The 26,859-nt window shown below is 38.3% G+C and overlaps 2 protein-coding genes across 5 annotated transcripts; both read left to right on the forward strand.

Moving 5' to 3' along the window:
• The first annotated feature begins 2,848 nt into the window (after positions 1-2,848).
• LOC107806888 (rac-like GTP-binding protein 5) lies at positions 2,849-7,653 on the forward strand. The gene is made up of 7 exons (XM_016631161.2): positions 2,849-3,187; positions 4,475-4,562; positions 4,663-4,772; positions 5,122-5,185; positions 6,728-6,792; positions 6,906-6,971; positions 7,053-7,653. The coding sequence occupies exons 1-7, from the start codon at positions 3,089-3,091 to the stop codon at positions 7,155-7,157; spliced, it is 597 nt and encodes a 198-aa protein (XP_016486647.1). The 5' UTR covers positions 2,849-3,088; the 3' UTR covers positions 7,158-7,653.
• Positions 7,654-11,483: 3,830 nt separating this feature from the next.
• Positions 11,484-17,301, forward strand: LOC107806887 (basic leucine zipper 23-like). Of its 4 annotated transcripts, XR_012706623.1 has the most exons (4): positions 12,262-12,406; positions 13,075-13,850; positions 15,839-15,951; positions 17,094-17,301. XR_012706623.1 is itself a non-coding variant. In XM_016631159.2 (3 exons), exons 2-3 carry the CDS (start codon positions 13,094-13,096, stop codon positions 15,871-15,873), a joined length of 792 nt encoding a protein of 263 aa, XP_016486645.1. In that variant the 5' UTR covers positions 11,484-11,978; positions 13,075-13,093; the 3' UTR covers positions 15,874-15,993. The 4 variants fall into 4 exon arrangements, 3 of the variants coding, with proteins under 3 accessions (XP_016486645.1, XP_075104165.1, XP_016486646.1); XM_016631159.2 differs by lacking the exons at positions 12,262-12,406; positions 17,094-17,301 and adding an exon at positions 11,484-11,978 and having other exon boundaries at positions 15,839-15,993; XM_075248064.1 differs by lacking the exons at positions 12,262-12,406; positions 17,094-17,301 and adding an exon at positions 11,486-11,982 and having other exon boundaries at positions 15,839-15,993.
• Positions 17,302-26,859: the final 9,558 nt, after the last annotated feature.

Here is a 26,859-nt window from a genome sequence, read left to right on the forward strand (position 1 = left end):
CGGTCCCCGTGGGTTATTGATGTCGCCGATGATCATGTGGATAACGTGCTGTGGTTCTTCTTGCTCGTTCTGCTTGCTGAAATCCCTACTTCTAAAATGGCTCTTTGCCCTATCACTCAGAAACTCCCGAAGATGCCCTTTGTTAAATAGGCTTGCAATCTTCCGTTTTGTGGCCATGGGTACCATGATATTCGCACGTTTGATTGGGATTTCTTCGGGCAGGATCGGTCTGCATTGGTCGAGGCCATTTAGTGTCTTCGATGCGTCCGATGGCAGACACGAGAGCGGATGCACCAACACTGAAGTTATATTCTGATAATCGAGGTGCTTCTATAGGCTCGGCATATTTATCGAAGCCGCTCTTACTCATAAGCCTCCGAGAATTTTGCCCCCGATCAATTCTTTGACTGTTCCAAACTGCGTTGTGTATTGAACCATTATTCACTCGATCGGCGACGTACGGTCGATATCTGTTTGACCTTTGCTCTCTGTCGATCTGCTTTTGATTAATAACTATCTTGTTCTGATGAACAGGTCCGTACGGGGCCCCCGACTGGTCATCCTCGACCCTAATTTTCGATTGATATCGGTTGTGCACATCTGCCCAAGTTACCGCCGGATACTCGATCAAATTTTGTTTCAGCCGATGTGATGCTGTCGAACTTAGCTCGTTCAACCCTTGGGTGAAAGCTTGTACGGCCCAGTCGTCGGTGACCGGGGGTAATTCCATGCGTTCCATTTGAAACTGGGATACGAATTCCCTCAGCATTTCTCCCTGCCTTTGCTTTACTTTGAAGAGGTTTGATTTTCTCGTTGCAACCTTTATGGCACCAGCATGCGCTTTTACGAACGAATTTGCCAACATGGCAAAAGAATCGATGGAATTCGGTGGTAAATTGTGATACCAAATCATAGCTCCTTTCGAGAGGGTCTCCCCGAACTTTTTCAACAGCACGGACTCGATCTCATCGTCTTCCAAATCGTTGCCTTTTATGGCACATGTGTAAGAGGTGACATGTTCGTTAGGATCGGTCGTACCATTATATTTGGGAATTTCGGGCATACGAAATTTTTTGGGGATTGGCTTCGGTGCCGCACTCGACGGAAAAGGCTTTTGTATGAATTTTTTTGAATCAAGCCCTTTTATCATTGGTGGAGCCCCCGGGATTTGATCGAACCTGGCATTATACGTTTCCACCCTCTTGCCATTGGTTTCGACTCGTTTTGTGAGTTCTTCGAGCAATTTAGTAATTCCGGGAGTAGTCCCCGATTCCTGCTCGATAGATTTTACCATGGCAGGCTCTGTTCTGGGGGTGACTTCTCGAAGTGGATTGGAAACCGGCCTGCTTTGTGCGCGAGTTTGGCTCTGTAGCTGAGCTATCGCTAATTGTTGGGCTTGCAACATCTCGAAGATCGTGCGTAAGTTGGCCCCGATCTCCTCTGGGTTTTGGGTGTTTTGGGCTACGGATCGAGCACCACCCTGAATGCTTCTTTCTGGTTCGGAACGCTGGTTTGCTTCCAAAGCAATTTGTGAATTGACATCCAGTGGTATTTCGGCTAGAATCTCGGGTAGTGCCAAGTTGTTGGTTTCATCTTGAAGGCCAGCCTCGTAATCGGTCGGTGAAGCCATTCGGTCGGTTGCTATTCGTAGCTGAGCCTGAATTGAAGATGTTTTCGGAAATAAGTGACCACTGTTATCCTCGGCCCCACGGTAGGCCCCAAACTGTTTACCCGAAAAATGGATAGAGTTGAATTTATACGCAGTTCCGAAAATATGTGGTACAACTTAACACAAAATATAAAGATAAATAAAAATATGAATATAGATTGGAGAAACAATTAGTCTGGATAAGGCAATCATGAACAGTGAACCTTAGGATTTAACAAAAATAGAATCAGTCTAAGAAACTGTAATGATCACCCTTTTTTGTAGAGAAAATAATACTTTTGCTATAATATAAATCTCAGAAAAAAGATGTCCTTGCAGAAATAATAACCTAGCCTCTTTATAGTGGAGAGATTTGGCTCCAAGTATAATAAAATAAATATTCAGTGGGAGACCCATGCTAAATTAGTTTTTCCATAATTTCTGCCAAGATTCCCTCTAGTGGAATTACAACGGTTTTTGTGTGCGAGCTCGATCTTGCTTAGAATCCTCGATTTTAGTTTGAGCTTGGTTTCGGCTCGAATTTATGATCTTGGTTCGAGCCCGACCCTGGTTCGAGCCCTTGAATTGATTCCAGGTCGATGTAGGTTGATTTTTAAATTATCAGCACGATAGATCTACCCGCATCGTAGTTCGATTCTTGTTCGAGTTTGATTATGATATCGATCTCATCACGGACCGGCCCTCCCGGGTTCTAGGTTAGTTCGTGCCCCCCTTCGGGATCTTACTTCGATACACCGCCCTTCGAACCGTACCGGACATGCCAAGGCTGAAATTTATTTCGACCGTATACAAGAGTCCTATTGATTATTTCATTATTCGAACAACTCGTGGATGAGAGTTGGGACAACTTTGGTTTGCCCAAATCTGTAGAAATATAAAGATACTTTTAATACACAATATAAATATTAGTGGCTAATTCCACGACTTTTACGAAATTTTATGGGGCCTTATATTCTTCTGTCCTCCAATAAGGGTCGTGATAACTTTATTCCCCAAGACTCCCCTTTAAGTATTTATAATTAAATAATAAAAATTTATTTACAAACATATGTCATGCAAATACGAATAAAACCGCTTTCTTCCAAGTATTAAAAGGTGATGTCTTTTTTCATATTCTATCCTCAATTTGGTTTTTATAATTCATGTCCACAACAGTTTAATAATTAACAGTCAGACTCAGAAATATCTCAATCTGAAACCAGTTGAAATCAATAATAAATATCTAGTTCGTTGCATTATAGTTAGAACCCGTGTCACTTTAAAATTGTCAACTTCTTTTACTTTTCATTTTGTTTGTCTTTAATCAAACTACTAACGAAGAGTAGTTGTAGAGAGGGAGAGAGAGAGAGCAAAAACGACGAGAATTTGAAGGTGTTGCCGAAAACTTGAGGCTAATTAAGCTTAAAGAATCAATAAAGAATGAGCGGGTCTCGGTTTATAAAGTGTGTCACCGTCGGCGACGGAGCAGTGGGTAAAACTTGTCTCCTCATTTCCTATACCAGCAATACTTTTCCCTCTGTAAGTTCTCTCTCTCTCTCTCTCTCTCTCTCTCTCTCTCTCTTTCTACTGTACTTTATCTGTAAGTTAACGTTTGTCTTTAGCCTGCTAATTGGGATACTTGATCCGCTAGTTTTCCCAGTGGTGGATTTCTTAGTTTGAGTTTATATCAAATTGGGGCACTTAGAGAATACTGAATATTTTTTAAATTAGAAAAAATAAGCTAGTTCTTGGACATAGATTTGATTGAAACTTAAAAAAAAAGTTTTTGAAGTTGTGTTTGAAAAATAATTTTTGAAAGTTAAAGTTGTGTTTGGACATATATTTTATTTGAAAAAAAGTTAGAAGTTGAAGTTATGTGGAACAAAAGTTTTCGCCCAAAAAGTGCCCTAAACCAATTTTTAGTAACTTGGAAATTTCTGAATCTTTTTTTCCCAAAACATGATCATATTTCATAAACAAACAATGTTTTCAAAAAGATTTTGAAAAAAATGAAGCCATAATCTATGGCCAAATGGGAGCTTAAATTTGTAAATTGGGGCTCTTGAGCCTATCATATTTTGGTTTCTATTCAAAAGGGAGTTATTTTAGTTCCGTTTAGCCACAAATGAAGTTCTCAGTTTTGGTATTGTTATAAAAAGGAGAAGTAATTTCAGCTGTAGCTCTGTAGTTTAAACTTCCCCGCTTTCTTTTGCTGATGGACCATTTCTATTTTCTTGTATGATTATTGAACGGTCGTTGAATTTTGAGAGAAGAGTGTGAAAACCATCTGCAGCATAAGCGATTTCTTTTATATTTTTTGGTGTCATTTCCTATAGTGTTTATACCAGTATATGATTGTGATTTTTTCTTAAAATTTTCCCATTGATGTGTTCTATAGCTAGAAGGGCGGGGGTATTGCAGATTTGTAATTGAATGAAAGTTTGATACCAAACCTCTTGATTTTATTTATTATGCTTCCAAGTTATATCTTAGAAGAGTCATAACTGTCTTTTGTGTCTTTTCCTATACATGTGATAATTGTTTTTCGGCGTACGGTCTTAATTGAAATGTATGTATTCTCTGATCATCAGATGAGGCTTTATTGAAGATCCGGCCTTTGATTTGCCTCTGAGCTTAATAGTCTGGCTTATAAGTTAGAAGCATGGCTGTTCTCTGTTTGAAGTCATAGAAGGGCGGATTAATAATGAGATTTAAATTTATTTTCTTTCTTTTAAAAAGTTTATTTATAACAGCGGTGGCTGTGAATCGTTCAAATGAAACTTTCTGATTCATCATGATCTAATTTGTCTACGATGCTGCAAACAGGATTATGTCCCAACTGTATTTGACAATTTTAGTGCAAATGTGGTTGTGGATGGAAGCACTATTAATCTGGGTCTGTGGGATACTGCAGGTAATTTTTCTCTTCTTTTTTTTTCAGGACATTTGTTTCAATTTTTCTTTTACCTCATTGTGGCAGACACGCTGACTACTCCTACTGTTTGATTGGTCAGGCCAGGAGGATTACAATAGATTAAGACCCTTGAGCTATCGTGGGGCAGATGTATTTATACTAGCATTTTCTCTCATCAGTAAGGCCAGCCACGAAAATGTCTTCAAAAAGGTCCAATTTCCTTTCTATTATAAGATGTCTAACCTTCAGGTTTTCTTTGCAGTACTTTAGTTGCTTACTGAAATGACTATGAGATTCAGGAAATGAATATATCGCTTTCATCCCCGTTATCTTGAAAGCAGTCCATGACAGATTTTGGCTTGTTTAACTTTTACTTCCATTATTTAATTCAAATCATTAATGAGAAAACCAATCAACTTGATTATTTAGAATTTCCTTTTCATCAGTAAGGAGTGGTAAATGATGCCTATGAGAGAAAGAAAATTAATAAGATGTATGGTTGCTGCTATTCCACAATTTCCCGGAACTAATACATTTCCCTCTTGCTATTTCATTTCAGTGGATTTCTGAATTGAGGCATTATGCCCCTGGAGTTCCAATCATTCTTGTTGGGACAAAGCTAGGTTAGTATGTCCTTGCTAATCTGGTTTTATTGTTAACTCAATTAGCTATGGCCTATTTATATCTCTATTTGGTTGGGAAGGTCTCTTCATTTGTCTGCCATTATTTTAAGTTTCTACTTATTTTCACTGGAGATAATTTTCTTGAACCGTTATTGCATCCTTTATATTGGACGTCTTGCGCTGTATGTATAGATGAGCTATGAAATGTCAGACAATCCTTGAAGAGACTTTATTCTTATGCGCAATCTATATCAAAATCTGTTATGTTCGGCAGAAGGAATGTTCGTATATGTTCTTATTCTGATATGTCGAAAGAATTTGTTCTTGCTGTCTCTACAAATGTAGTTGGGGGTCATCTGAGTTACAAGTCAATCATCCCTTTTTGAATCAGTTATTTGTCTATTCTCTGGACTTTGGGCATCGCATTTAGTATTTGACATACTTCATCTGCACCTTGTTTTCTCCTCCTTCTGAAAAGTTGAGCTTATTGTTACTACAAGCACACAAAGTAACTCAGTGGTGAATAGAGATCCAATAACTAGTAGTGTGTCATTGTGTAGACATTTTGGAATTGTTCTTTCGAGGTAGATTATCTCTGTAATCGAATGACAGTTGCTTCACATAGTAAAATAGACTGCCAAACCATAAATGCTGATATCTACTGTTAGAATTATGAAAGAATATTATGTAACCTTGATTCCAGATGAACTCTTGCATGAAGCACCTATAATGGTCGGATTTTCTCGTGCTTTCTGGAGAATTACACCTAAGAACTACTTATGGTGTCGGCCATGAATTTATATTATTTGGCAGAAAGATTAGTGCTCGATAACTTTATGGATGTGAAATCAAACTGCTTGAGAGATAGAGAACTTACCTGTCACAACCGAAATTTGAAGGAGAGGCGGTGTTTGGTTGAAGTTCCATTTCTGCAGGACGCCTTATGCTTTGTGGTTTTAAATTGCTTACCTAACCCTTGCCTTTTGAGAAGTCATTTACAAAAAAGTTCATCAATTGCCAAGCTAATAACATAACTAGTCTCTGAATAGGAAAGTATGTGTATCATTGCACTAACTAATTCATACGCTATTCTAGACGTATTCTGAAACACATTCTCTGGACTTTGAAATCCAGTATAAACAGCATGGTGTCTACCTAGGGTCATCACTGAAATTCAAGGATATCTAAGGTTGATGAAAAAGTACATTAACTATTTTCAGTCAAACTTCTGCAACATATTCTTTGCGGACTTTGAAATAAAAGCTTATAATGAGCTTAATGGTTTTTTGTTGTCTACTTTTTGTTAAATAATATTCCAGCTGGTGCTCATTCTGTCTTAATGTGTTTCTAGCTTACACATTTACAATGTCTAACTTGCAGTTATCTTGTTTCTTCCTTTTTGGTTAAATTGAATATCTCCAGTTCATTCTCTCTGGTTAACTCCACTTTGCTTCTTCCAATGTGGGCTGGTTCCTTTGTTTTCCTGTCTTCTCTTGTAATTCTCATGCTTCTGTTTAATGGTTTTAATTGTGCTTCCACTAGATCTTCGGGAGGACAAGCAATTCTTTTTAGACCATCCTGGTGCAGTACCTATTACCACGACTCAGGTAACCAACTTTTAACATATTTCAGCAATTATGCATTCTCTAATTTTTAGACCGAAGGGTTAATGTTTGAGGGGGCTAATCTTGTAGTATCTCGTTTCTGCTTCCTTGTAAAGGGTGAAGATCTAAGAAAGTCAGTTGGTGCTGCGGCTTACATTGAATGTAGTGCAAAAACACAGCAGGTGATTTTCCTATCCAAATAAAGCTTACATAGTTAAGTTATAAGTCACATTGTTACATACTTATTTTGCAAAAAACTGCAGAATGTGAAGGCTGTTTTTGATGCGGCTATTAAGGTGGTTCTACAACCACCAAAGCAGAAGAAGAAAAAGAAGAGAAAGGGTCAGAAAGCCTGCTCTATCTTGTGATTTTTCCAAAAGAATGACTAAGAAATGGAGATGTAGACTTTTGTCAACCTATTCCTACTTCAAAGATTGCAGCATATTTCTTTACTGCTTGGTAGTCTTGACTAAACACACTAGAAAACCATCAACCTGGCTAGTGATTGAGATATGGTATGAGCAGAAAAGAGCGCTCTTCGTCTCTTTCTGAGTCAAATCTATATGATCTATGTAACATTTGTAAGATGATTATTACTTGCCTTGGCATCTCATATGTATTGTTGTAGTGGCATCCAACACACTGATTTAGATTCTGCAAGAGGTTGGATGTGCTATTGTCATTGTGTTGAAACATTAAGATGTTGTAAACTTGTAATGTATGCTGCGTACAACAACAACAACGACGACATACCCGGTGTATTTCCACAAGTGGGGTCTGGAGAGGGTAGTATGTACGCATACATTACCCCTAACTTGTAATGTATGCTGCGTGTATATATTCAATGATTTCTTGGTTTCTTGATGGACAAGGCTTATAAATATTTTATGCCAATAAATGGGAGTATACTTTTGTGGTGTGAAGAAGTATCAGCTGGTTTTTAAACAAATTGCAGTGCAAGTGAAAGCTGCTTCCAAACCATTAGCATTTAGCACAGTTCCAACATGGACTAGGACTGAAGGACTGATCAATAAATAGAGTGGCAATCGTACTGGCATATCTCTCTTTTCCTCTTACAAGCAAAACTAACATGCTTAAGGAGCTAACAAAATCAAGAAATGCAGCTTTAATCTAAAACTTCCGCTTTTATCTAAGGTACTGTAATTGGGATTGATTTAGTTTTCACTGAGTACTCATAAGATAGAAAACAGATAACGGAAAGTAAAATGAAAATGGAAAAAATGAGAAAGGTTTATTTACCAAATAGTTCAATGTTGTCAAATTCTTGTGGATTTGACAGTTGCTCGTAGGTTCTAAATTTTAAGATACACTTGTTGAAATGTGGATCCTGTATTTCCTCAACAATGGTCTTCTGCGTGAATATCAATTCAAACTTATGGTCTTTGGTCTTCAGTTTCATATTATTTGGACAAACCACGAAATTATTTATGATGTATAAACTCATTTCCTTAATTTCTTGGTTGAACCATTGGATAAGAGACCTGACAACACTTGCGTGAATGCGACCGCCCTACAAAAATACTCGATTAATTAAAAAGACTAAGTTATTTCGTATATGACTGTAATTAGCGTTGTGCATAATTTAATAAATACCGAATTACCGTACCGAAATCGAAAATTTTAGTATTTGGTATTCGATTTTTTGGAATTCGGTATGGTATTTGGTTTAATTTTAAAAAAATGGTATTAGATATGATATTTGGTATTTTAAAATGAAATACCGAAATACCGATACCGTATCGAAATATATATTATATTACACTATACACATATTATTAATTATACCATAAATATGAAAAATCTAAAATTTTACTTTCCTTTATTCTCTAAATTCATCAATTAACTCTAAGCAAGTAACAAGACATTTCTAATGATCAAATTTATTCTTTTATGTACGACTTTTCCTCTCTAGGTTGATATTTGTTGGCTTTGGACAAAGCTTTTCGTCAACAAACGTTTTTAGTTTTGTACATTTGAATACTTTGATTAAGAATATTACAGTCTATTACTCTATGAACTAGTTAGTATTCAAACCGAATAAACCGAAGTTACCGAACCGAATAAACCGAAACTGAAAAGAGAAAAACCGAACCATACTGAATTTAATTAGGTACGGTATTGGTATAGCATTTTAAGAAACTGAATACCGAAAATACCGAACCGAAGACAGTATAGTACCGTACCGTACCGTACCGACCGATGAACACCCCTAGCTGTAATATACTGATGCATATGTAAACAGTGGAAACTAGAAGTAAGTCTTAAGCTTAAAAACATAACCTTTTCATCCATTGGAATTACCTCAATTGATAAAAAGGACTACCAGGTCTCTCGCGATCCGGATTTTCCCAAAGCCTGACAATACGAATCTTTAATTTTCTGTTTATTGACTTGATGTTAATTTCGCTAATAAAATTACTTCCAGCCACCATTAATTCCTCTGTTAACAACAACATACCCAGTGTATTCCCACAAGTGGGGTCTAGGGAGGATAGAGTATACGCACACCTTACTCCTGCCTTTAAAATGCAGAGAGGCTGTTTCCGAAAGACCCTCGGCTCAGGAAGGGGAGAAGGGATAACACTCAACTACCTAACCCTTTATCTTAATTCTCAATCTCCACACTTTCCTATCCATGGTCATGTCCTTAGTGAGCTGGAGCAACGCCATATCTTGTATAATTACCTTTCCCCAATACTTCTTCGGTCTGCCTCTACCTCTCCGTCGACCCTCCCATACCAGCCTCTCACACCTCCTCACCGGAGCATCAATGCTCCTCCTCTTCATATGCCCGAACCATTTAAGTCTCGCCTTCCACATCTTGTCCTCCATAGGGGCCACACCCACCTTGTCCGTAATAACTTCATTTTTAATTTTATCCAACCTGGTATGCCCGCATATCCACCCAAACATTCTCATCTCCGCCAACTTTATCTTCTGGACATGGCATGTCTTGACCGGCCAACACTCCGCCCCATACAGCATAGTCGGTCTGACCACCGCTCTATAGAACTTACTTTTAAGTTTTGGTGGCATATTCTTATCACACAAAATACCAGAAGCGAGCCTCTATTTCATCCACCCCGCCCCAATACGGTGTGTGACATCCTCATTAATCTCCCCATTTCCTTTTATAATAGACCCAAGGTATTTGAAACTTTCTCTTTTAGGAATGACTTGTGATCAAGCCCCACGTCTTCGTCCTCTTCCTGAGTCGCGCCACTGAACTTGCACTCCATGTATTCTGTTTATGTCTTGCTCAACTTGAAACCTTTAGACTCCAAAGTTTGTCTCCAAACCTCTTACCTCTCGTTAATACCACAACACGTCTCGTCAATCAGTACAATATCATCTGCAAACAACATGCACCACGACACCTTCCCTTGAATGTGACGTGTCAGTGCATTGATCGCCAGGGCAAAACAAAAATGGGTTGAGGGCTGACCCCTGGTGCATCCCTATTATAACCGGGAAGTGTTCCGAGTCCCCTCCCACTGTCCTCACCCGAGTCTTAGCACCCTCGTACATGTCCTGAATAACCCTAATGTATGCAACAAGAACGCCTCTAACCTCCAAACATCTCCACAGTACCTCCCTCGGCACTTTATCGTAAGCCTTCTCTAAGTCGATGAACACCATATGTAAATCCATTTTCCTCTCTCTCTCTCTCTCTATATATATATATATATATTACTCCATCAACCTCCTAACAAGATGAATACCTTCTGTAGTCGAACGCCCCGACATAAATCCGAATTGGTTCTCTAAAATAGACACAATCCTCCTCACTCTCAGCTACACCACCCTCTCCCATACTTTCATAGATGGCTCAGTACTCCATCTCCATTCCTCGGGCATCTTTTTCGTCCTAAAAATGACATTTAATAGCCAGTTAGCCATTCCAAGCCCGCCCTACCCACGTTCTTCCAGAATTCCACCGGAATTTCATCTGGCCCGGTCGCTCTCCCCATGCTCATATTACACATAGCCCCCTCTACCTCCGCCACTTTAATACGTCTGCAATATCCAAAGTCTCGAGGGGTCTCGAGGTTTTCTAAGTCCCCCAGCACAATGTTCCTATCCCCCTCCTCGTTCGGGAGTTTACGGAAGTACGCCTGCTATCTCTGTCGAATCAGAGCCTCGTCCAACAACACTTTACCTTCCTCATCCTTGATGCACTTCACTTGGTCCAGGTCATGATCCTTCCTCTCTCGCACTTTGGCAAATCTGTACAACTTCTTGTCTCCTCCTTTGCCTCCAAGTTCTTCATACAAGCGCTCAAATGCGGCAGTCTTGGCCACGTTAACTGCTAACTTTGCTTCCTTCTTAGCCACATTATACTGCTCCCTATTGGTCCTCTTCTCCTCCTCGTCCTTGCTTTCCACAAGTTTCAAATAAGCCACTTTCTTGGTTTCCACTTTACCTTGGACCTCAGTGCTCCACCACCAGTCCCCTTATGCAGCCACTAGACGGGCCCTTCGAGACCCCTAATATCTCCATAGCGGCCCCTCTAATGCAATTAGGAGTCGCGATCCACATACCACTCGCGTCCTCACTACTCTTCCATGCCCCATAGCTAGCAGCTTATCCCCTAACTTCTGACGCTGGCCTCAGTCAAAGCGCCACACTTAATCCTAGGAAAACCATACTCAACCCTCTTTCTACGCTTCCTCCTAATTCCACTGTTAATTAAAGTGTGTAACTGATTTTTTGGTTCTCATTATAAATAATGGAGTAACAATCATTCAAACAAGTTGTATATGATTTTCTTAATATGTAAGTCAAAATCTTTTAGAATCATTAAACCACATTAATTGTAAAAGAAGGTCTTAAAAATTATCGGCCTTCAAATAGGTATAAATAGCATTAATTTCAGATTCCATAGACATAGTTGATTGTACCTCTTTTCTCCCTCCTGTCCTCTGTGATTTCCCTTGTAATCTACACAATGAGTATGACCCCTTCGTTTCCTCCATTCTTTTTCCGCCATTGAAAGTGACATGCATCTCAGCACTCCCCTTTTTAGCACTTTCTAGCAACTCCCCATTTTTTATAATACTTTTAAAAAATCGACGTGGCCTTAATTTCTCTGTAGCTTCTCGTGATCTTCTTGAACTCTGTTTATAATCCGAAACGCCAGTACGCCACTCCAGTACAAGTGCTCCATTGTAAGTACGTTTACATATTTCTGAATAATTTAGCTCAAGATATATGCCGTTTTAACTTTTTCCTTCTATGTTATGATGTGACAAAATCTGGGTTTTTTGGTGCATACATGGCTTGTACTCACATTTGCTTTAGGATTTTTTAATCTTGTTTTGAGATAGTCTGAAAATAGTTGAATGGATGTACATGATTTATATAGGGACCATAATTAGTGTGGGATTGAGGCGCAGTTGCTGTTGGTCAGAGAGGGTGGAGGCAGAGGGATCACGCTTTAAAATCTGAGGGTTCAGTGTATTATGCGCGTGTCACTGTGTGCGTGTGTGTCTGTGTTTTGCTTTGTGTATATGTATACATCGATTGAGCCAAAAGTAGTGGGAATCTGCATCCCAAGGAATAAAGATCGATACTCCTTTACAGTGGATTGAGGCTGGTTAGTTTCAGCTATCTGATCTTGAACTTACTAAAACTTTTTGCTGGAATTTTAGGTTATCAAAGCTTCAATTTTCCTTGCAAAGAATATATATCTTACCTTTGTGTTGTTAAAGTTTTCAACTTTTTGCTGTACCCACATTTGCTGTAGGATTTTCTTAAAATTTTCTTTTTTCTTGTTTTGAAATGGTCTGAACCAAGTTGAATGGATATAGAGAATTCATATATGGACAGCAATTAGTGTGGGATTGAGGCGCAGTTGTTGGTGAAAAGGGGGCTTCATGCTTTAAATTCAGAGGGTTCGGTCTATTTTATATATACGTGTGTGTGTGTGTGTTAATTTTCATGTTTATATATATACATAGATTGAGCCAAAAGCAGTGGGAGTCTACATGCTAAGGATGGATCCTCCTTCACGCTGGAGGGCACTGGCTAGTTTAAGCTACCCGATCTTGAACTTAGTAAAATGGCTTGTTATAATTTCGGTTATCAAGACTTCAAATTTCCTTGCAAAGGATATTTATCCTACATTTTCTGTTGTTAAAGTTTTCACCTTTTTAGCGAATTCTTGCATTTTTTTCTTCTATTTGGAGCTTTGTCCTCTTAAGGATTGGATAGTTGTATAACATCTAGATAGGAGTCCCTTAATTGTTTGTGGTTCACCTTCAGGTTCTTTTGGATATCTATAATGCACAACAGGGAGCTACATTTCTCTAACCAAGAAATGGGGTCAAGTTCTAATTTTGGTGAAATTCCAGAATGTAGTTCCACTAAAAGGCTTTTCAATGAAATTCTCTCGGACATGCACGCTTGTATTCATACCCACACTTGCAATCCACCTGGTCCTGATAACTCACACACACACACTTGTTACCATGTTCACACCAAGGTTGTTCCTCCCCTAAGTGATGATACTGCAGAGTCTGCAGAGAATAAGATAGGAAAGAAACGCCCTTTGAGTAATGAGGAAGCAGTTCGCAAGTACCGTGAGAAAAATAAGGCTCGGGTTGCATCATTAGAGGATGAGGTAGTGAGGTTGAGGGCTATAAATCAGCAACTGTTGAAGAGGTTACAGGGCCAATCCGTCTTGGAAGCTGAAATTAGCAAGCTCAAGTGCTTGCTTGTGGATATCCGAGGAAGGATTGAAGGTGATATTGGATTTTTTCCGTATCAGAAGCCAATGAAGAGTGGGAACATATATCAGAATCTTGTTAATCCTAACTATCCTGGAGCTTATGTGATGAATCCTTGCAACCTACAATGTGACGATCAGGTTTATTGTCTACAGCCGGGTTCGGGAGAGTTAAATGGACAAGGCCTAAATAGTTGTGGATTTCAGACTCGTCAGTGTTTTTTGGGTAATCAGGAACCTAAGGAAGTTACTGGCTGTGCATGGGGCTATGGTACTCCTACTGCTGAGGCTTCTTCCGGGAATAAGAGAAAAGGTGAAGTGAATTCATTTGCATTTCTTGTTTCTGGCATATTATTCGAAAATTGATGAACGTTGACCATCTATACCTGAACTCAACAAAACATCATCCTCTTAGTACACATGAAATCTGTCTACCATTTAGATTTAGGTCTAATAATCTTCGTAAAATTAGGAATTCATCTTCTTCAGTCACACCATGCTGGTGATATATATTAGGCTGAATCCTATAACCCTTTGCGTTTGAGGCCTTCACTTAACATGTTCTAAACTATAGTTTATTTCGTTGAAAGAAATGATAACCTATGAAAAATATCTCTTAAGAGGTCAGTTAAAACGCTTTACAAATTTGCATGCAAAGAAAACTTTCTTATCTGTGAAGACTAAAAACAGCATATGCTTCATAATACATACCAAAGTCAAAGTTCTATAATGGCTTAATATTAAACTCTCAAGGTCCAATTTTTTTTTGTGTATTATGATACTTACTAATTATATAGCACTTATATTGTTCCAGTAATTTGACATTAAGTAAATAACAACACAATTAAACATTTAAGTTTTAGTTTTTACTTTCACATTAATATTGTAGGCAATCATAATTTAAATTTGAAGCAAATGATATAATCCAAACATCATCATCAACAACAACAACAAACCCAGTGTAATCCCACAAGCGGTGTCTGGAGAGGGTAGGATGTACGCATACTTTATCCCTACATTCAAGAAGGCAGAGACGCTGTTTCTGGAAGACCCCCGGCTTAGGAAAAATAAAAGAAAGGCAGCAACAAGCATACCAATTAGAAAACCGAAGCAAAAATACAAAGTTACAAAACTAAAACTAAGTATTGTAATCGGAAGGTCGGAACAAAAGCAACGACAAGTAAACACAGGAGTCAAGGAATACGAAAATACATAATTAATGCTAACTCATGTACTAAAGCTATTATTACAGACAAGGACAACGCTGGACGACCTATCCTAACTCTTTACCTTTATGCTCAATCTCATCACCTTCTTATCCATGGTCATGTCCTTAGTGAGCTGGAGTAACGTCATATCTTGTCTAATCATCTCTCCCCAATACTTCTTCGGCCTACCTCTACCTCTCCTTATGCCCTCCAGGGCCAACCTCTCACACCTCCTCACTGGTGCATCTTTGCCTCTCCTCTTCACATACCCGAACCATCTTAGTCTCGCCTCTCGCATCTTATCCTTCACAGAGGCCACGCCCACCTTGTCCCATATAAATTCATTTCTAATTCTATCTAGCCTGCTATGCCCGCACATCCATCTCAACATCCTCATTTCCGCCACCTTCATCTTCTGGACATGGGAGTTCTTGACTAGCCAACACTCCACCCTATATAACATAGTCGGTCTGACCACCGCTCTATAAAACTTATCTTTAAGTTTAGGTGGCACATTCTTGTCACACAAAACACCTAAAACGAGCCTTCATTTCATTCATCCCGCCCCAATACGATGTGTAACATCCTCGTCAATCTCTCTATTCCCTTGTATAACCGACCCAAGGTATTTAAAACTCTCTCTTCTAGGGATGACTTGAGAGTCAAGCCTCACTTCTTCGTCCACCACTTGAGTCGTCCTACTCAACTTGCACTCCAAGTATTATGTCTTGGTATTGTTCAACTTGAAACCTTTAGATTCTAGAGTCTGCCTCCAAATCTCTAACCTCTTGTTAACACCGTCTTTATGTTGTCAGCCAAATCCCTAAGAGCTTTGTTTTCATTTATAAACAAACATATTTATCTACGTCTTTATGTTAGCTATTGCTTCTTTTTTTTAAAGTTAAAACGTGTTTCTGTGTATTAGTTGGATCTAGCAGCAAAAAGACACAGAAGTTTGATGTTTGAGTTTACTTCCCTAATGAGCTGAATTAAGAAGCTGATTGATAGAACGAGTATAGTATGATGTTTTCAGCTGTGCTTTCAGATCTTCGTATCCTTTTTGTACATTGATCTTCGCTTTGTTTTCTTTTAGGAGGGAAACATGAAGCAATGGCGAGCTGGTCATGATCTGAAGGAGGTGTCTTTGGTCTGGATAATAATGTATATCGTATTATGTTTCTTCTGCTTCTTTGGGATTTCCTTCCGGTATCTCTTCTTTGCTAAGTTCAATTTTATAATATTTCCCTGCTTCGAGTTGGTGGTCTAATGTGTGTTTGGATTTACAGTTATTTATCTAGAATAATGGATTTAGTTAGTACACACTTAAATAGGCGACATGGATAGTGCGGATTCATATAGCTGACCCCAATAACTTGAATGAGGCCTAGTTGTTGTAAAGGATTAGCTAGTAGACATGAAGATGAGATGAAGATCTGGAAGCTTTGTTCCTCAGCCGAGGAGTATTTGTTTTGTCCTTTTGATAAATACTCCTCTTGCTCTTGAATATATTCAATTGATAAGATTCATGTCTATGTCATGTGAAGTTCGATGCAGTGAACACAACAAAGTTTACTTTGTTGATAAGCTTAAAGATGAGACGACTATAAACTGACTCTTTTTCAAAGTGGATTGGGATGGTTCTTAGTTTTTTCCATCATTGTTTTACTTTATGAGTAAGTGTTTTTGTATGTTTCCCATGATCTTTCCCCACTATTTTTCCTTTTCTTTTTTATTTCCGGGGGGGGGGGGGATGTATAGGATGCAAAATAGATTCTCCTGTTTGTTCCCCCATCTAATGGTGTATAATGGACCACCCCAGCATACAGAAAAGAGATTTAATTAGGCCTTTAATTAGTTAGAAACTCTTTTCATTGCAAAGTAGGGACACTCATCTGGAAGAAATGGTGACTTTTGCTTAGATCATATATTCGTATTAGAAAATTCATTAAATATGTTTAAATATCTGTTTGAGAATTTAGTACTAAAACGAGTTATGAGTTTGATGGCAAGTTCAGAAATCATAAATTTCAAATTATGACTTACCTCTGTCACTAACATATGTTATGCTACATTGACTACTGACCAAAAGCCACTTCATTACTCATCAATATGCAAGACAATTACGTATGCCTCGGACTAATAGGAAAAGACAATTACTGAGTGCCCTATTCGGCTTCCCTTTCTAAGTTCTAACTGCTCATCCTCAATCCTGAAGACAAAAATGACCAATCACATAACTGAGATTTATATTTTTGACAGATTGTGAAGAGCGTTTTCAGTACTTCAGTAGTTACCATTTGGTTCTTTAATAGGCAGCTTGAGTTTTTGTTTTTATTTTTTGTGTGTAGCGTCCAACTGGCCCATGGTTTATGTTGGAGAAAGACACAATGATTTAGAGCCTAGTTACCATTCGTAGCTAATGTTCAATCTTGTATCACTTGTATTTATTTCCTCTAAAATGATTGTATCAACGCATACAATACTAGCTACTGTTCAGTTGTTACCAGCTTGTATCACTTGTATTCGTTCGCTTTATATGGTTGTATCAACGTATGCAATACATTGAAATACAATGATACATACAGTTACTATATCACTGCATGTGATTCTATACACTATATATACTGTATTTACCATTGGGATTTTGCAACAAAATACAAAGAGTGGCTACGAATCGTAATTATTTCAAAGTGTATTTATGTATGGTTAATACAATATATAAGTTAGTTACACCATGTAATTCTTCCATCAAATAATAACCCAAAATTTGTAGTGTGTTTAAGTATTGTTAGAGTGGATCTGGCCCAATATAGGCATCGTAAGCTTGGCCCAGTGGTATCTTTCCTATACAATATTTAGAAACTTATTTACCAAAATTGTCCTAATTTTGTATATTATCCGTCCTAAATAAGGATAACTTACAATTTATATACAATCAATTATTAGTACCTTAAATTAGGGGATTCAGTTACACACTTTTTCTTTTTTCTCTCCTCTTTTCTTTCTCTATTCTCTATCTCCTCTATTGATATATAATCCATTATTAGTGCCTTAAATTATGGGATTCAGTTACACCATTTTTCTTTTTTCACTCCTCTCCTCTTTCCAATAGTGCCTTAACTATACTATAGCAATTCCAATAATGTCGAACCACAATGACATAAAATAGTTCAAGACTTAATTGAGAACCAAATTTTATAAAACTATTTTAATAGCTTGAACCAAAAATTAAAGTTGCGCCAAACCAAAGTAATAGAGACACTGACGATAGATAGTACCTAAACCAGACAAGTTGAATGTTGCAATATTCAATCGATACATCTACAAAACATATAAACTAAAAATAAATTTTATACAACTAATTATATAGCATAAAACTTATTTATAACCTATCTATAACATTCATACATCATTTTTACCCAGCTAAAAATAACTACAACATCATACAACTTAGATACAATTTTTATACAAATTTTATACAAATATATCGGTTATATGTATTTTGTATATGATTTGTATATATTTTGTATGTGGTGTGTTCTTCTTCTCTGAAATTCCAATCAAAACTTTCTCTCTTAATGCAATTTTGATACATATCAACAATTTTATGTAAAAGAAAAGTATTTGTAAGGGAAAATATATAGACGGCCCCTTAAACTTGGCTCCAATTTCCACTTTGACACTTTAACTTAGCGCTTTTCCTATTGAACACTTTAACTGTATTTTGGACTAGGCCATTTAAACACAACGCATAACCGGCCAGAGGAGTGTTAGTTCCACATATGATAAACGCGTGAATGTTATTATTTTTTGCTTAGGTAAATATTCCAACGGTAAAAAAAACCTACCCATTAGACCCACTTTAAAATACCCCATTTTCTCATAATTTCTCTCAAAAAGCCCTAATTCTTCTTTCGTCTTCTTCCTCTTTCAAAGTCGCCATTTTTCCCTTCAACTGAAGCTTGGGTGCCCAAGCTTGAATCTTTATCTAATTTCTTCCTCATCTTTCTCGTTTATCAGTTCCATGTCGCAAAAATCAACAACTTCTCGCAATGGAATGGATATTTGTTACTGTGGGTTTAATACGCCACTGACTATATCATGGTCACTTGCAAACCCAGGTCGTCGATTTTATGGTTGTAAATTGGTAAGTCGATCGAATTGCTTTTCTTAGACCCTTAAATTTCTTAAAAAGGAATTCTGTTTTTAATTATTTTGTCCACATTTCTTTTTAAATTTTGTAGGGTCGAGGTGGCTGCAAATACTTCAGATGGCATGACGATGAAATGCTCGACCAAGCTAAAAGGGTTATACGGGGTCTGTTGAAGAAAGTCGAAAGAACTGAAAAAATAGTTGCGCGGTTAAAGTGGTTATTTGTTGTGGTGGTGGTGGTGTTTTTAAGGAACTGGCTTTGCTGATGCTGGTGGTTTGAAGAACAATGTAGTATTTTTATGATATGCTGGTGATAATGGTGTTGTAGTTGCTGCTATTAGTTCAAGAACAATGTAGTATGTTGGAAGTGGATACTAGGAATTTAGCCTTTTGTTAATGTACACTATCTTGTTATGAATGAAATGGCAATGACCAATTTGTTGATGCAAATTTAAGTTCAGCTGCACTTCCATATTGAGTTATGAATGAAATGCAAATTCATATTCATGAACTGAAAACATAATTGCCCAAACATATTTATGAATTGAAAACATAACCGCCCAAATATTCAATTGCATAATGTGATGAACTAGCATTACATCGAAGCTCAAAAATAGAGCATTGTTTTGGTCTACAAAATACAAAAACAGAGCATTGTTTTGCCCAAACAAAGAACTGGCAGACCAAATGTGTAATGACTGCCCAAACTACTAAGCTTCGACAGAGCATAATGTATCAAACAGAGCATAACTACCCAAAAATAAACTGGCAGTGACATCTCAGATAATATAAACAAAAGTTGGTTTGCTTCACAGTGTAGATACAACTGAACTTGTTTGACTTAAAGGGCCTTTTTTCCTTGTTGCACTCATCTTGTGACCTTGTCATTGCATTTCTTTCTTCAAACTTCAATCTGGTGGGCATAAATCCAATGTCTATGTTAGTTGCAGATATATCCTTGAATGTCCCAGCTAATATGACTCTCTCAGATGATATACCAGGCTGTAAAAAATAATGAATTAGTTAAAAAAAAAAAAATTCCAGCCCAAAAACTGTATTACAATATACTATACACCCTTACATTCATGATAGTAGTTTCAGTCATAGTGTCAGTGAAAATCTCAAAACCAGTATGCCTTGGCCTTTTATGTCCAATGGTTGTTGCATTAGTCGAGCCTCCTCCTAGTGTAGTTCCTCTTCCTTCTCCCCTGTCTAGTCCAGGGCCTCCTGTAGATTGAGATGTTGAAGGTTGTGTGCTAGTAGAGCTTCCTGTAGCAGATGTGAATACATCCCTACCAATGCCAAGTGCAGTTCCTCTTCTTTTTCCCCTGCCTAATCTAGGGCCTCTTCCTCTTCCTCTTCCCCTACCAAGCCCAGTTGATTGATTGTTGCTTTGTCTTTTGACAATACTTGTATCCTCACATATAGATGATGGATTGCTTTGTTGAGATGGTATTTCCCGAGATAATTTTGGTGGAGGTGGTGCCATATTTTGACTTTGTTAAGTAGCACTTCTTGGAACATGCTGACAGAAGTAAAAGAAAAGAATCTAAGAATTGCAAAGAAAAGAATGTAAAAGAAATAGTAAATAGACAAGTACAATTATCAGAACTTACTATGTTCCTGCATCCAGATTTGTTGTGTCATGTTTGTTGGCAGTTTGAACAAGTCATCTTTACCCCTTTCTTTGATAGTTTACCATATTTTTTTCTTGGCTCATCCTTGGCTTTTCTCCTACATCTCTTTAGTCGACTTTGCATAGGTTTAGGTTCATAAGGCTTTTTACATAGATTTGTTGATTATGGCCGCATCTTCATGTTGGGAATTGGTTGAATGAAATGCTGGTAAGCTTTAAGGGAAGTTTCCTTCCTATACCAGCGGGCAACATAATCATCTGGATCCATTTCTCTATCATAGAATGCACATACTGCATGTTGACCTAGAATGCTCCTCAACATCCATGATCTACAAGTACATGTCATGGTCCTAAAATTAACAATGAATATGTATACACCTTCATCAACCTCAAACCCATGTTCTGTATTCCACATAACCTTACACCTCCTAGAGATGGCTTTGTTCTCTTCCAGTATCATCCTAGCCATTGGTAAAATGTCAGTAACCCAAGTCTCAGCAAACTTCCTCATTTCAATGGTCTTATTCATAATTTTGTGTCCAATTTCTTCCAACATAGTTATAACAGACTTGTGCCTAGGACCTATTATCCAAGAATTGAATATTTCACACATGTTATTCTCAATGACAACACACTTTGAATCTTCTCTAAAGTATGCCCTACACCAATACTCTTTATCATACTTCAAAAAGTTTTCTCATATCTTATAACCAAGCTTATTCATTATTTCCAGTTCTTCCTTGAATTTCACTTCCTAAGATGCTTTAGCACATCTCCAGAATTATTTTCTCCTTTCTTCGCCTCTCCGATTTTTGGACCAGTTACACCAAATGTGTCTAGCACACATTCTGTGTTGTGCCATTGGTAGTAATTCCCTTATAGTTGGTACTAGTCCCTAAAAAAATAGTAATAAATGTTAGTGGATAGTATATGTCACGACCCAATTTCTCCTATAGGCCGTAATGGCGCCCAACGTCGTCATTGGGCAAGCCAACGGTGAACTGACCATGCGATTACTCTTTTAATAAGTTCCAAGTAATTAAATTTCATTTATTAAGTGATTAAGAGTAAAAAATTCAATAAAATAAAATGAAGGCAACTGAGTGGGCCAATATAGTGACATAAATACTCCAAAACTATAAAGTGTACTAGTATATGTGCCAAGACCTGGTGTCATAAGTGTATGAGCAACTAGTAGAATATACAAAACTTTAACTACTGTCTGAAAATAAAGTAGACTGAAAATAGATACAAGAGAGACTGTAGGTGCTACGGAACGGCTCAGAAAGCAGCTCACCATTAGGCCTCGGGGTAACGGGGTGTGCGCCGATATGACCGCCAGATGCACCTACCTCAGATTCTGCACGATTAGTGCAGAAGTGTAGCGTGAGTACATAAACAACATATACCCAATAAGTATCTAGTCTAATCTCAAAGAAGTAATGACGAGGGGTCGACATCGACACTTACTATGGACTAACAATAAAATATAGGAATTCTAAATGAGCATGGGTCATATAAATAATAAATACAACTTAATAACAAACAGTGAATAATAATTCTTTCACTAATAATAAATTCCAAGTCAATTTCTGTCATTAAATAATTATATCCGTTCAAGACATAAAATAATATCAAGTATAATCAGGCTCCGAGTGTTATCACACACGATTTATGCCGACGTCATACGACCCGATCCAGAATGATGTGTACACTGCTGAGGGTCGAGCGGTACGAACCATAGATGCATCTATTCTACTGCCGAGGCGTTCGACCCGCTATACAAGAAGAGAGGATACTTTATAAATATCCGATTAAAATCTATTATAAGGCTAACTCACAAGGAAGTACAATTTCTATTAACGGTCAAGTAACCCGTCAAAACTCAAGTAAGTGGAAGTCGGTCCTTTTACAATTCCTCTACAAGTTCCCATATAATTTAGGCACTTTAACTAACAAATCGGGTGCAAACATTCGCTCACCAACAATGAACAAGGGTTGGTTTTAACACGCTCACCAACAACGCAAAAGGTTGGTTTTCACTCGCTCACCAACGACTCGTTGGTTTTCACTCGCTCACCAAAGATACGAATAATGACACAACCTCTAAGGACACATTGCCTCTCCAATATTTTTCTGTCTCTCTTCACTCCTTTGTGTACACAGTACATCTATTAAAAGTGAATTACAATGCTTGTTAAGAGTAGAATAAAGAACTTATAGTCAGATAGACAACTGTATAGAAGGCTATGTATCTTCTTTTTTTCCCAGTCTCTCGTTTTTATAGTCTTCAATAGATTCTGACCGTTGGACTTGATTTCGTTGACCCCTTGATTTTGATAATATTCAATCAGAAGATTTTCTCCTTTGATTGAGTAGATACCAGTGTGACTTCCTATTAATTCCTTTTCTCAATTCCATTTGGACCTTCAAACTAATTTGAAATCCTTCCATTAATCACTGATTTATTGGCACTTATTACTTGTATCTTGTACCTATTGATTGATGACGTGTCTTGCTAATGGACTCAAATATACTTTCCAAATTGCTGATAATTTCTAGATTCCATGCCTTAAGCTCTTTTGATTTCTTTCCTTGTGGAGAAGACAATATTATTATATATTCACATAATGGGAGATTTCCATTTGAAGTGCTATAAACCATGCACCAGTATGTATTGAATTTTTCTTCCTTGAAAAGCTTGGTGATTCTCTGTCTGCACGTTCTTAAGTATGATCCCTTCATTTACTCTTTCCAAGATATAGCTTGTAGTAATTCATTCAACAATTTTCTTTCCTTAGTATTGTAGCAAATCTAGCACTGTCATACCACATTTGTAGCAAGTATACCTCTTTCTTTCTACGTGATATATCTTTGCCAGAATAATTATTCTTTCACTTGAACTCTTCTTCCGTATGTACAAGTATGAGCTCTTATTTAGACAACCTAAGAGAATTTCAAGATCCTCTTCCTTTGACTTTGGATCTTGAGTATTATCTTCAATATGAAGATCCCAATAACCATTTATTATCTCCACAACTATGAAAATAATTTCCTTGTGTACAGATCTCAATATATTCTTGAACTCTTATTATATTGAAAATATTCCTTTCTTGTTCTTGGAAAATAATATCTTTCCATAATATAGATTGTACTATATTCATAATATATTTTCTTTCCATAGAGAATATATTCTTCCTTGTCCTTGTAGTATCTTTTCCATATAGTATCTTGCACAAAATAATAGATCTTCTCTAAGATTTTAGCAACCTTCCTTTCAAGATATTTAAGAACTTTCCTTCCATAATTTCCGTAGAGTCTTCTTCTGATATTGTAGTAAACCATTCAATATATGAAATATGACTTTCAAATATTATTCCTTCCATGACGCTTGGAGATTAAATCTCTGAAAATAATCTTCCTTGATAAATTCATCACATGATATTCTCTTTCTCATATTTGTTTGGATCTTTACCAACATCTTTGTTTTCTTGAATAAACATGTGCAAGAATAAGATTACCACTAGTAAATGTTCTTTGATTAATACTTATATTAGTTTGTTATCATCAAAATCAATACGTGAAACCTTGAAGCTAACATCTAGCTGGAGCACCACCTGACTGGCCTCCACCCACCTGACCTCTACCTCTAGGACGGCCCCTACTCACCTACCATCCGCCTTTAGATGGCCGGACGGCTGGTGCGACTGCTGGTGCTGAAATCATATGATGCTGACCCTGCTGCACTGCCTTGCCCCGAAGCCTGGGGCAGAACCTCCGTACATGACTAAGATCCCCGCACTCAAAATAACCTCTTGGTACGGTTGACTGCTGACCTAAAGTCTGATCCTGATGGCCTGAATACCCACCGGAGGAACCCTGAATAGTTGGTGGGTGGTAGAAACTCTATGGCATAGCGTTGAAATAAGGTCACACTGGAGTACCCCAAGGAGGCGGCAGTGCTGGATATGTGGGCATACTAGACTGACCCCTCACAAACTGACATGTGTCCCCAGCCGGGGCACCTCTGAACTCTCTAGAATATCGAAACAGCTTATCCCTTATCGCCTGCTCTCAGCTATGCTGATGTACACCTTCGATCCTCCGAGCCATCTCCGCAACTAGCTCGTAAGAAGTCCCCATCTCAACCTCTCGGGCCATAGTGGCCTGAATACCAGAGTGCAAACCTGCAACAAACCTATGCAGTCTCTCTGTATCGGTAGGAAGTATCATAAGTGCATGGCGAGACAACTCAGAGAATCTCGCCCTATAGTTTGTCACCAACATCTGACCATACTGGAGCTACTCGAACCGAAACTGCAACTCTTCCCTCTGAGAGGGTGGAAAACATCTATCCAAGAAGAGGCGTGTGAACTGATCCTAAGTCATGGGAGGAGAACCTACTGGTCTGCCGAGAAGGTAGGACTGCCACCATCTATAGGACCTACCCTCTGGCTGAAAAGTGGTAAAGTCCACCCCATAAGACTACAATATCCTCATGTTGTGCAGTTTGTCCCTGCACCGATCAATAAAGTTCGGGGGTCCTCATGTCGCTCACCTCCGAAGACAGAAGGATGTAGTCTGGTCCATCTATCCAATAGCGTATGCGCCTTACCGGTCACAGCTGGTTTGGGTTCAGGTATAGCTGCTGTAACTGGCTGGGCCCTGCCCATGGGTAGTGTGCCTGGAGTCTAATATACGGCGGCTGCATGCCCAGGAGCCTGAGCGGTAGGTGTCTGTGCTCCCCCTCCCGCCTGAGATGTGGCCGGGTCTGCTGGAAATAAATCAGACTGAGTCATAGAATCCATGAACCGCAGCATACGGCCCATGACCTCCTGGAATCACGGTGCATACATGAAATCCACTGGGTCAGGCTCTGCTGCAGGCACCTCGCCCTGCTTCTCGATGATAGGATCCTCTATTGGATCCACTGGTGGCATGACTGGAACAACCCTAGGACGCCCTCGTCCTCTACCACGAGCTGGAGCCCTCCCTCGTCCTCTACCTCGGCCTCTAGCAATAGGGGGAGCAGCTCCTTCATGATCGGGTACATCTGCCGCGTGCATTCTCACCATCTGTGAGAGAATAAGGGAAAGATACTTAGCACAACATTAGTTGCACGATAGGAGATGAAGAAAGAGTAGTTTCTTAACACCCTATAGCCTCTCGAAGATAAGTGCGAACGTCTTCGCACCGATCCGCAAGACTCTATTAGGCCTGCTCATAACTTGTGAGACCTACGTGAACCTAGTGCTCTGATACCATGTTGTTACGACGCAATTTCTCTTATAGGCCGTGATGGCGCCCAACGTTGCTGCTAGGCAAGCCAACGGTGAACTGACCATACGATTACTCTTTTAATAAGTTCCAAGTAATTAAATTCTATTTATTAAGAAATTAAGAGTAGAAAATTCAATAAAACAAAACGAAGGAAACTGAGTGGGCCAATATAGTGACATAAATACTCCAAAACCATAAAGTCTACTAGTATGTTTGCCAAGACCTGGTGTCACAAGTGTATGAGCAACTAGTAGAATATACAAAACTCTAACTATTGTCTGAAATAAAGTATACAGAAAATAGATACAATAGAGAGACTCTAGGTGCTGCAGAACGGCTCAAGAAGCAGCTCACCACTAGGCATCAGGGTAACAGGGGTGCGCGCCGATATGATCACCAGATGCACCTGCCTCAGATACTGCACGATTAGTGTAGAAGTGTAGCGTGAGTACATAAACAATATGTACCCAGTAAGTATCTAGTCTAACCTCGAAGAAGTAGTGACGAGGACTCGACATCGACACTTACTATGGGCTAACAATAAAATATAGGAATTCTAAATGAGCATGGTTTATGTAAATAATAAATACAACTCAATAACAAGAAATGAATAATAATTCTTTCACTAATAATAAATTTCAAGTCAATTTCTGTCATTAAATAATTATAACCGCTCAAGCCATAAAATAATATCAGGTATAATCAGGCTCCGAGTATTATCATAAATGATTTATGCCGAGGTCATACGGCCCGATCCAGAATGATGTGTACACTGCCGAGGGTCGAGTGGAACGAACCATAGATGCATCTATGTTACTGCTGAGGCGTTCGACGCGCTCCACAAGAAGAGAGGATACTTTATAAATATCCGATTAAAATCTATTACAAGGCTAACTCACAAGGAAGCACAATTTCTATTAACGGTCAAGTAACCCGTCAAAACTCAAGTAAGTGGAAGTCGGTCCTTTTACAATTCCTCTATCAAGTTCCCATATAATTTAGGCACTTTAATTAACAAATAGGGTGCAAACATTACAAGTATTTCA

The sequence above is a fragment of the Nicotiana tabacum genome, chromosome 24 (assembly GCF_000715075.1).
Source record: "Nicotiana tabacum cultivar K326 chromosome 24, ASM71507v2, whole genome shotgun sequence".
NCBI lineage: Eukaryota > Viridiplantae > Streptophyta > Magnoliopsida > Solanales > Solanaceae > Nicotiana > Nicotiana tabacum.